General features: G+C 34.3%; 1 protein-coding gene across 1 annotated transcript in view; it reads right to left on the bottom strand.

Annotated features, from left to right (window-relative positions):
• Positions 1 to 12329, bottom strand: part of HCN1 (hyperpolarization activated cyclic nucleotide gated potassium channel 1) — a 403649-nt gene that overhangs the window by 348009 nt on the left and 43311 nt on the right. Inside the window, exon 2 of the mRNA XM_027604233.2 lies at positions 8846 to 9269. Coding sequence (XP_027460034.1) covers positions 8846 to 9269 — 424 coding nt within the window. The remainder of the gene's footprint in view (positions 1 to 8845; positions 9270 to 12329) is intronic.

Raw genomic sequence — 12329 nt, 5'->3', positions numbered from 1 at the left:
TGAAATAGGTAACAACTACTGCTTTTGACATAAGCAAGCATAATTTTGTTTCCTAAAATGTTTCAAATTAATTAAAAATATCTTTGACATTATATCTAACTAAAGTAAATGATAGGTTTGTTATGCACCAACAATTAAAAAAAACAAACATTTTTCCCTTTATGATTAGATAAATATATTTGACATTCCCTTCAGAGTGAGTTTAATTTCACTTCATTGTTCTTAATAATAAAATATTCTCAGGTGTCACTGTAACATTTTCCAATTTATGGACCAACGACCAACAAAAGTGACCTGTTCAATTGAGATAATTACCCAGATAATTAAAGCAACACATGTTTACTATGAAACACTCTGAAAATTGAACCAGAATTCAAGTTTAAACCAGAATCACATCATAAATGTGATGTCCAATACTCATAAACCAATGGCATTCCCAATTTTCACTCTAACAGCAAGAAGATGAGCCTAAAAGAGCAGTGGCCATAATACATGTTGTAACTGTGTGCACAATGGAGGGAAAAACTGAGACATTTTCTTTCCAGAAACTTCAGTCAAATGTGAGGCTGAATGCATTTTGTCCTAAATTTTTTGCTGATTTATTTGCTACTTCAATTTTCTACTCAGTATATTTCAGGCAGAAAAAATGCATAATAGCGTTTATAATACTTCCAGTGTTTGGAAAGGCAGTAAGCATATTAAAGGGCCAACAGCTGAACTATCTGTTGAGATTTTTCACATTTTAAGTTAATAGAAATTTTTGTGATAGCAATAATTTACATTTCTATAAACTTCATAGTTTCAAAGTATATTCAACAATAACACCTCATTTCAGCCTCAAAACAATTCTATGAGATTGGGCAGAAAATTATTATCATCCCCATCTATAAATGAAGAACTTGATTGATTTTGTCCATGATTTCTAAATTCCCTTCGAATATATTTCGCAGGCTCATCCACTTGGGAGGACATATACTTTCACACTTAGTTTTCAAAGCGGCCATGACTAGATGCCTCAGTTAGGACTCCTCTTCTACCTCCTACCACACTCTCACAATGCATTTCTCTCTGTTTTGTTGCCAATACTATAATTGCCTCTAATATTGGATTCAAGACACTTTGTTTTGCTTACACATTTATTTACATGTTTGCTTTTCCTACTAACCTGAAATTTCCTTGAAGGCATAATCTAAATCATTTAGCAAGTATTCTTATGCCCCATTATTTTCCAGACACTCTGCTAAAAGCTAAAGATACAGGAAATTTATGATCTCTCCCCTTCTGGAGTTTAATAGATAGTTGGAAAGGTATAGTTTAAGAGAAATTACAAAAGTGACTAATGTTACAAAGCAAAAGCACATGGGCTATGCCAGGATATTATAGATAGAATTAACATTACCTGAGGGATTAGTTAATTTCACCCTAAGGAAGTTTAAGTTAAAATCAAAGTCAAAGGAACAAAATGTGATGGATAAACTGGTGTTGGCCAAAGAAACAAAGTTCTAGGAAAAGTGAGCAATATATGTAAAGGCCTTAAAATAGCATATAAAGAAGTCCAGCAGAGTTAAAAATAATGGGCAAGTAGTTTCCCAGGCTGAGGTTGAAAAAGACTCAGATTTCAAAGGACCTTGAATTTTGGAATTTGTCCTAAGAGTAATCAAAAATCAGAAATATTTTTACCAGGCAGATGACTCAGTAATATTTGCTTTCAAAACACCACTTTTGAGGCCTTAGGAAGAGAAGGGTGAATTTTTATTTTATTTTTTTCTTAGATTTATTCATTTAATTTGAGAGAGAGAGCACATATGAACAGGGGGAGGGGAGAGGGAGAGGGAGGGAGAGAATCTCAAGCAGACTCCTTGCTGAGCATGGAGTCCCACGTGGGGCTTGATCTCATGACTAAGATCATGACCTGAGCTGAAGTCAAGAGTTAGACGCTCAACTGACTTAGCCACCCAGGTACCCCTATAAGGGTGAATTTTAAAATCTAGTACTTTGTCTATTATAAAAATGAGAAATATAAAAATTGAACAATGACTGATATTGGCTTAAACTAGGATGATGATAGAGAAGATTCAGGGAAGGAGTTACTAGAATTCAAAGCACCTTCAAGAAATAGAACCAATAGGACCTGGTTACTGTTAGCTACAGACACTGAAAGAGAAAGAGAAGTCAAGGATGCCTCTTAGATTTTAAACTGAGGAAAAGGAAATGAGAAAAGGAGAAATGTAAAAGAAAACAAGAGAGAAAGAGAAATGGACATACTGAGCTTTAGGATCTCAAGAATGTCTTTATAGAGGTATCACATACTCTTGTAGACTTTAGAAAGGGGGTACATAATTTTGAAACTCTGGATACGAGTCTGGCTGTTATCAATAGCCATGAAAGTGTATAAAAACATGCAAAATAGGAACATAGACTGGGCCAATAACAGGACATTAATAAAGTCTAGTATTTTAATCTTAAAATAGGGGTCTGAACGTTTCAAATGTGATCTTGTTTTTTTAACAAAGCATCAGAATTATACAGATCTGCTGCAAAGCACTGAACAAAAAGCATTTACAAAATTATGTATCTCACCTCTAACCTACACAGAAATACATCCACACACACCTTGTTAATCTCTACTTGTCTTGACCTAACGATATTTCATATCCAAATAGAACTCATCACATTGTACTGTAGAACTTCAGGGTATCTGTTAAAATACCATCATAAAAACACACAGTATGATAATTGAAAACAATTCTCTCAGAATAAAAATAATTACTTAGAGAAGGAACTTAAACTCTCTGTTTAACCTGAGGAGAAAGTATAGATAAAGAGAAATAATTTTTGCATATATGAATATCCATAATCATTTATTTTGCCTAGACATAAATAGCCAAGGAATTAGGTGAGTTTAAGAGAGTGTAAGTGAACAATTTCCAAAGAAGACAATTTTGGTTTTTTTAGAATAAAGAACTCTGAAGTAACACAACCAATAGAGGACACCTAGTGGTCTTTAGCAGAATCAATATTTGCCTGCAGAAAATATTAAGCAACTCACCACACATACATAATAATGTTAGTGTCAGCAAATGTGTTAATCTGAGAGAGATGACATCATGAATCTTATATATAATAATATAGATATGATATATATTATGGGCATGCATCAATTTAAATGTTTCAAACAATTTCCATGCATCTCATTTCATTTGAACTTCACAACTGTTAATAGCTATTAAGTTTATAGGCATAAATAAATCACTTTAAGGACTTCTCCCTAGAAGACACAGAAAATAAAAGGCACAATTTGAATAAAGCCCTACATATACTAATTTCCAGTAGAGGGTTCAATTTGCATCACCATGTTGCTGGTGGTGTGAAATACAATCTCAAATATAATTGTATCAATAATACTAATATTAGTATATATTGTTATATTTACTAACATAGTAATATATATTAACATATTATATTAATATGACAATATTAATTATATTAAATATAATTAATATTTAAATTATAAAACATTACAAAAAGACTTCATATAAGATCTTCTCATATTTTATTATTGGTACAAACATTTCAAGGGTAAGACTTGTTGGCAAAGTTAATTCTCCCTTTAGATAACTAAACAGTGCCCTGCTTGGCGCTGGCTGCCTATAAGAAAGGCAGATGAGTGATGTATCTGTCTCCTAACTGGTATTATTAGGTCCATCGTCAGTGACCTCCAACCCTCTTCATTCTACGGCACTCTAAAATGGAAAACCCCCCCAGCCTCAAAGGCCTCAGTGACACCTTATGAAGTCCATCATTAGCACAAATTCATGTCTATGCCTCCAAACTCATTCCCTTTACAACCTAGATTCTGGAGATGCAGAACGGTCTGTGCTAGGCTGCTTGTACCTCACATCTTAGTGGAATGCTCCTCCCTGCCCCATTTTGTTCAGCTTGGTAAATCAGACTCTAGCTCTGAAATCCAGTTCAAGTCTCCGTGAACCTCTCTTCTTGTGCTAAAAAAGCTGTGTTGTTCGCTCCCTCCTTTATTCTGCCACTTACCACACCATCTGTGAGTATTTGCTCACATGTCTGTTTTTCCTACAAAGCTGGGTCTGCTTTGAATTCTCTCATGCAGCATCTATCTGCACATAGAAGCTACTCAGTAATTGCTTGGGAGTAAAGAATGAATATTCCCTTGCAATTATTTAATGGATTTAGAACATGGAAGATTGCCATGTATTTAGGGGATAGGCATGCTCTGATAACCTTTCAGAACTCTGTGCTAGAGTACAAGGAAATTCAAAGGCAAAGTTGACACTGACTGTTTTCTGGGGACATTTATAGCCAGAAAAGGAAAATGCATATAAATATGCATTAGCAACAAAGCTATCAACATGAACCAAAGCAAAGAGAGCTGGTAGAATTGCCCAAAGTAAAGGTATTGACCATTACAGCCCAGTCCATCAATGTCGAATATTTTCTGGATATCTGAGTTTGAGCCTAATTTTTAAAAGAGTGATAGACAAAAAGAAAACACTTTCCAAATCTGAAGTGTGGCACATGCAAGATTACAGAAGCAAAAAGACTCATTCTCTGCAAGCACTGTAAAACTAAAAAACAAACAGGAGAGAGTTGTTGGGAACAAATATGAAGTGACAGGAGTGAAACAGGGGAACAGTTTGCTGGAGAGCCTTAGAGGCACAGTGAAGAAACACAGATTTGATGTGATAGGCAATAGAAAGCCTCTCCTAGTTTTCGTGGGGGGTAGGTTTAGGAAAACACTGGTGTTTGCTTATAGCAAATCTTAGAATTTGATGCATTTTCTGAAAAAATGAAAGTGGTTAGAGTATTATGTATTGTGTAATTATAGATAGGCAATTTATAGCAGGAGTTAGTTTCTAATCTAATCCAATTAGAATGCTAAAATTAACCAAAGACAGAAACCACAGTCTGCATCAGCTCCCTGTGGAATAAATTTTCTTATTAATGCTGTGTTGTTAAACATAGTTTGTATATAAGTCTATCTCTGAGCTAACATAAAAATCTAATATTGATTGCTAGAAGAGCAGCTCAATGTTCCATACACATTATTCATCTGAAATTGCTATAGACATATATGAAGATCAGAACCATAAGCCTTCTTCCTGCCTCAAAATGGATTTAGTTAATTATGGCATTGTCTAAAATCTACACAAGGAGGATTGAGGAAACAGGAGAGAGGAATACAAAATAAAATACCGTATGTGTGTATTCCAAAGCCCTAGTTATTATACAAGCGTCACACATTTCTCACACTTTTTTCACATTGCTCATGAAGAATTTACACTTTGTGTGACACTGAAACCTACAAAAAGATAACCATTATAGAGAAGCATTTCTCTTTTCAATTACGGTTTCTTAAATCTCAAATAACATCAAGGGTTATCCCTCTTTGATAAAATGACTGACATCAGCAGCCGAGGGATTTAAGGTTCCTAGAACTTTTCACCTTTGCTAACTGAATTATCTCCCATATACCAACCTCTTAATCTACCTTTTGTCTCTTAAAGGCTTGTGATGGTCCCAAATTGTTACTAACATTCCATTTTATTTCCAGGGATTTCCTCACTGTTTCTTTTAGGTCAGAGAATAGGTTCCCCCTGTGATAGGTGACAAAGTAACACTCTGGCTTGAGTTACTCTTTACTTGAAATACAACATGAACAACAATGACGAATTAAGGGAATGATTTTTTTTTTTTTCCTCAACAAAAATACAAGAATGGGAAAGATGCACTTTGGTTTTCTGGAGATAACAGGAAAAGGGATGTCCTGGCCTGATTTATCCAAATTGCCACAGATTTTCACCTCACCTGGTGATATATATATTTTCAGTAGAGCATCAGAGAGCTCTATTTTTGCATCCTAAAGCCATTGATCTTACAAAATTGTCTTGTGAAAATAACTTCCCTCCTGACTCTTTAACACCATGTGTTTCATAAATCAGTTGGCCTAATCACCTCTTTCCTTCTACATTAGCCACTACATTCAATTTTAGTAATGATAGTAGCATCAGGACTAAATTTTAAAGTTTCTGTATTTCATTCACAATATTTCTCTAATTTATTTGGCTTTAGCACTTCTTGTTGTTTTTCAGTTGAACTAATTCAGACCAAAAAGAAAAAAAAACATATCGTTGAAGATGGAAGCAGTTTCCTATAGAAGGCAGCCACTTTCCTTGGGAATGATTCATTTAGAACAGTGGCAGCTTCCAGACTTCACACATTACTTCCCCAAATTCGCTGAATTTAGCATTAGCCAGCTTGGTACTAAAACACTCAGAACTCAAAGACATGTGGGTGAACTCACATCTTCCTCTGCAGTCTTATTCCAAATGCTCACTGAGCAAATTCTTCTGGTTTATTTGTTGTATTTTCTACATGTAAACACATCCTGGTGGGCATTTGTAAAAATCAGGTAGAGAATTGGCAGTTTGGAACCATTCAAGTTTCTCTGTGCTTACGGTGTGAATCATGTAGGTGATGAAATAATAAATTTGAATTAAATTCTGGATTAATTAATATTGTTTCTTCCCTATTTCACAGTATTACTAGCAGACATTAAATACCATGCTATAAGTGATTTTACACGGGGGTATCATATAATCAAGAAAACGTTCTTCACTTAAATGAGCTTATGGTTCATTTATCATCAAGGTCATTTGTTTATAAGCAAGATCTTGCCAACTCCTGACTCTAGCTTCAATGGGTTTGGTTACCAAATTTCTGTGAGTGCATATTAAATTGCATTTTACAGTCAGTAATGATGGCAGTGAGCCGATGATCCTGAATTATATCATGGCATCTTTAAAACACCACCCCATTACATGGATCTAGGTGACTGTAACCGCTGCCAGGAACCAGAGGGCAATAGTGTAAGGGCTGTCCTCCTCTATGACTGCATGGCTTGCCATTTTATCTGATAGGATACCATCTGTTCATCCTGCTGCCAGTCTCTAGGGTAATTGGGTTAAAACCACAAGACATTGAAAATAGTCACATTGCCCACTATATTTTTAATTGCCTGGCTATTTATATCAGTAACTTTTCTTCTTACAGGCTAGTCATTAAAAAAAAAAATTGTGACCATGTTTTAGGGGGTAAATGCTCAACTCTTATGTTGCATAGATACAATCTTTGTTAAGACAAGCTTCCTACAATTTCTTATGCAATCTATAAAATGGTGGAATACTAAAGTATTTATCACTGAAAGAGTGTATGTTATAGTGAGAAGCTATATAGCTCTGTGGTTAGGAGCATTTGCTCTGAAGTCAGATCACCAAGGTTAGAATCCCAGTTCCAGCTTTTAATAACTCTGTAAATCTGGGCAAGCTACCAGAATTATTAGGAAAATGAACGAATCCATGTAAGGAAAAAATACATTATTTGACATATAATAAGCCCCCAATAAATATTAACTAAAATTATCAATAATCATCTTGGTTTGATATTAATCTCAAACTGGTATAATCAAGTTTAAGAACCAAACATTTATTACATTTTAGATGGAATGTGTTATATAGAGATATAATACAAGATGAATCCAATTTCTCAAAAAATGCTTCATTTGATTTTGCATAAAATCCACATCCATATTTTAAGAATGATCCACTTTTATGCCTTTCAGCAGAATCTTATGCAGTGTTTTATTATTGCATGTCATTTCCTGAAATCCTGGGAGCCAAAATGTCATTGACAAGCACACACAAAACACTGCTACAGTCTCACAGAAAGCAGAACTAATGTTCACAGAAGTTCCATTTTAGGACTTGTTTAAACCTAAATTCCAAAACATAATTCTTCCTAAAAACGTTAAGACGCATTTCCGTAGTGAGTAAAGCAATAATTAATCTATTGCCGGTATATTGTTTTCATTAGCCCAGGTTTAGGCACTCTAAGCCTTTTTGATCCTCATTTTTATGCAAACAACAAAATTCAGGTTATAATTAATTTTAAAAAGTAGACTTAGAAGGAAAATAAAGTCAAAAAGGTTACAAAGCAGACTCTGGAATTAGGAACATAAACTCCTTTGTTCAGTCATGATACATTTAACTCAGATCTTTCAAAACTCCAGTTGGCTGAGCCCTTTTAGGTCCCACCAACTGCGTAAGAACAACAGATGCCCTCTTCAGCAAAATATTGGCCAGATTCATTATATTTATTCACTGTACTATTTGTGTTTTCTATATAATAATTTCCCTCCTGGGTATGCTGTTTTTCAGTATTTTGAAATGAATTAATAGGGAGAAATTATAAAAAATAATTATAGGCAAAGCATAACACTGAGCAAAATTATTATGCTAAAATCAGTCTTTACATATATACAATTGGAAATACTTTTTAAGAGTTTGTTTTCTTCAAATGTAAATTCCCCAAAACTTCAATACTAGAGGAACCATAAACCAGATTATCTCATAGAACTAATGATACAAACTAGATTAGCAATCAGAGCCTACACATCTTCGTCAGAGATGGTACTTGAAGTATTCATATTAAATAAAAAGAAACTTCCCATGGTAGAAGAGGGATTGCATTGGTTAGGATAAACATTTGTTGATTAAAGAGGATTTGTTTTTAAAAAGAGACTTAATTGGCATAAAAAACTGTTTTACAATCACTATTTTTTCAGTTGATTCAAATTCAGTATTTGACCATATCTTTGAAGTACAAATATATCACTTATGCACCAAAAGGAATAAATAGAATTTTTCTTCTTGAATTTTATAAAACTCATTATACATAGCACAGGTGTTCATCTTAAAAGTTAGAGTTAACAATCTCATGCTATAGTGGCTTTAAAGTAGTAAAAGATATATCTTACCTCTTCCCACTGATGTATGTATCTAATTAACCTTGAAAGTCGTAATAAACGCAAGAGACTGAGAATTTTTGTAAACCTCACAATGCGAAGTGCCCTGGCTGTCTTGTAAACTTCTGAATCCATTCCTTTTTCTACAATGAGAAAGATATAATCCACTGGGATTGATGAGATGAAGTCAACCACAAACCAGCTTTTTAAATAATTCATCTTGATCACTTTAGGGTCCAGGATGATTTCAGAACTGTCTTCATTGACAGTGCCAGTCCTAAAATTCATTATCAGGTCCAAAAGGAAAACTGTATCTGATGCCACATTGAAAATAATCCATGGTGTTGTTGTTTGCTCTGTAAAGAATGTGATTCCAACTGGTATGATGACCAGGTTTCCAACCATCATTATAAGCATTATTAAATCCCAATAAAACCTACAACAAATAAAAAAATCAGATTTTAAGATATAGACAATAACCATTCTTCCCCCATCATAACAAAAATTACCGATTTATGGTTAAATAAATGAGTAAAAGAACGAAGTCTTTGTTTAGTAAATAAGGAACTCCTTCAATGGTTATAAATTTAAATCTAAGTAAACTTAATATATTTCTAAAGCAAAGCATTGTGTTTATAGAATTCTAAAAATTATTTGATATGAAGTGTTACTGAAATAAATTCAAGAACACTCATTCCCCCATTTATCTGGTAAAAAAGCAAAGACAACCTCCTCGATGTTAACATGTAATATAGATGGAAATAAAGGAGAAGAAGCATCAGACCAGAAGATCTACCTTAAAAAGCATTTTTGTGAAGATTCTCTAGAGATGCTTTGAAGTACCTTATATGTCAAATTACGATCAATGATTCAATCAATGATTAAAATAAATACTAAAATACTGGTACACTAAAAATATTGGTACTATAAATTATCTCTAGGAGTACGGATTGGGTCAACCATAAATTGCAGGCTATCCCATGGCTTCATTGTATTCCAAATATTTATGCTTTCTTCTTTTTTAGTTTGAAATGAGAAACTAATTTTGTTCTAAGGCTAAAAATAATTGAACAGACCATTCTAGATTTTAAACTAGAATCTATCCAAAATTCCCACTTTTATCACTGTTTCACTGAACAACTACTTTAAATATATTCCCACTATTTTCACAGATAATTCTTTCTAAAATTTCTGATTTAATTTTCAATACATCTATGATTACTAGCTACCTTTTGAAACATTCTTACCTTATATTAAAATTGGGAGAAAAACCAATAAAATATAGTATAGTATAATATAGTTTAGTTATTTTCATGCAGTTTATTTAAAGTCTATTGACAGTGTAGTGAACAGACGAGGTAATAGATTACTTATATTTGTTACAGTATACACTTATAAAAATGAAGAAGCAGATCAACTAGTACAACCTTATAATCATGAAATAGTCTCCAGAAACATGAGATCCTTCATCCTATTCATAGATATCTTCTTCTGGCAGTTTTGTTGTATAAATGATGTAAATTTCTTCTTTTAAAAAAAGATTTTATTTATTTGAGAGAGAGAGAGAGCGCGCGCGCACGAGCAGGGGAAGGGCAGAGGGAGAGGAAGAAGCAGACTCCCATCATAGCCCGGTGTGTGCTCAGGACCCTGAGATCGTGACCTGAGCTGAAGTCAGACTTAATGGACTGAGGCATCGAGGTGCCCCAATGATGGAAATTTCTAGGACAGAAATTTCTGTCAACCAAGATCTCTTTATTTTACATTACTTCTCCTATTTAGACTACTTGGGCTACATTTGGTAAGGTATATAATTGCATAAACCTTTCAAAGTTACTATCATATCTGGTTATGAATGACTTGGGATAAAACTAGTTGTGTAAGAAAGAACTATATTTAGGCCTTTTCTCCCCTTGTCTCCACCCCCGAGGATTATGTAAAAAGTAAATGTTTCTCGTTTTGAAGATTTCACCCGTCTTTGTGTCACAACGTACCGACACAGTTACGGACAAGCATACAAATACCCATGTCAGTCATACATCCTGCACTGTCAATTCCAATGACATATTTTCTCTTTTATTCCCCTCCTCTTTTAATGGAAGTGCAAAATGTGCCATTTAATACACCAAGGACAGAGGAGAGATGTAGAGGAGATGCAATATTGTAATAGCTATTTCACAAAAAGTGACATCATTGAACTCTAAAATGAAACCCTGTGTGCCCTGAGGATTTTCACTTTTCTGGCCACTCTTACCAGTCTCTTCTGTGAGCTCATCCCTCTGCCCTCCCCTTGAAGGCTGCCGTTCCCCTGGGTGTCACGCATAGTCCTTTTCTCTTCTATTCTACACATGTTCTTTGAGCAATATCATAGACTCATCCACATCCTTATGATTAATTCATAACTGATGACTCCCAAAAGCTCCACCTCTGGTCCATTCCTGTCTTCCAAGCCTCCAAAACCTCCCCATCAGCAGCCTATTGGATCTATCCCCATGCAAAGCTCACACTCACGTCACAGCAGGCATATGCTCAAACTCATCACCTCCCCTCTTATATAGATTTCTCACATGTTCCCTAGGCCAGGGAATGGAACAACTCTATACTTTATTTGCAAGCCAGAAACCCTGGAGAAATCCTAGAAAACTCCTGGCCTCAAATCTACTCAATCTCACATTAGGATGTTTGGTTCTAACACCCACGTATAAGCTGTATTCATCCATTTGCCCTTTACAATTCCCACTGCAACTATCTTCAACTAGAAATTCTTCCCAGCTGTTTAATTTGGAGACAAGTTATTTAAATTCTCTAATCCTAAAATTTTCTCATCTATAGAATGAAGATTATTATAGAACCAAATATGTAGAGTTTTATAGATTAAATGAAATAATATATGCAAATCATATATCCTAGCATATAACAAATCATGGCACACAATGCTGGTGGCCTACTTAGTACTCCTTACCTTAGTATTTCCTTACCAAAAGAAAAACAATTTTGCGGAGAGCAGCCAGAAGCCCATTGAAAAAGTACTCACTTTTACAGTCATCCTTATATTTCTCTCATTAAGACAGAAGATATTTTTAAAGAAAACTAAAACATATTCTATCATAGCCTCTGACTCAATAGAAATGAAGAGGATAAAGTGACATCTATTCATTGTTGGAGCAGTAATTTTTATCACACCATAGCTTTTTATCAGTGGTACTTAATACGGTCTGAAGGCATCAGAAATCTCATTATCAATATAAAGCTCCATTAAATCTTATAATTTCCTTTTAAAGTATCACTGACTCTATTTTACAGACATAAACACAGATCTTGTTATAGACTTTGCATAATATAACACTTTCTTCAGTTAACATGGATTCATTCCTTATCTAGCCAAGGAAAATACAGTTGTCACCCACTCTAAAAGTATGATATAACTTCTGTGTTTTAAGCAAAGAATATGTTCCTGAAAACTGACCGCATGAGACTCTCTTGCCTACCTGCCCCCAAG

This window comes from Zalophus californianus, chromosome 5, assembly GCF_009762305.2.
Source record: "Zalophus californianus isolate mZalCal1 chromosome 5, mZalCal1.pri.v2, whole genome shotgun sequence".
Taxonomy (NCBI): Eukaryota; Metazoa; Chordata; class Mammalia; order Carnivora; family Otariidae; genus Zalophus; species Zalophus californianus.
This window is presented reverse-complemented; position numbering and strand designations above follow the sequence as displayed.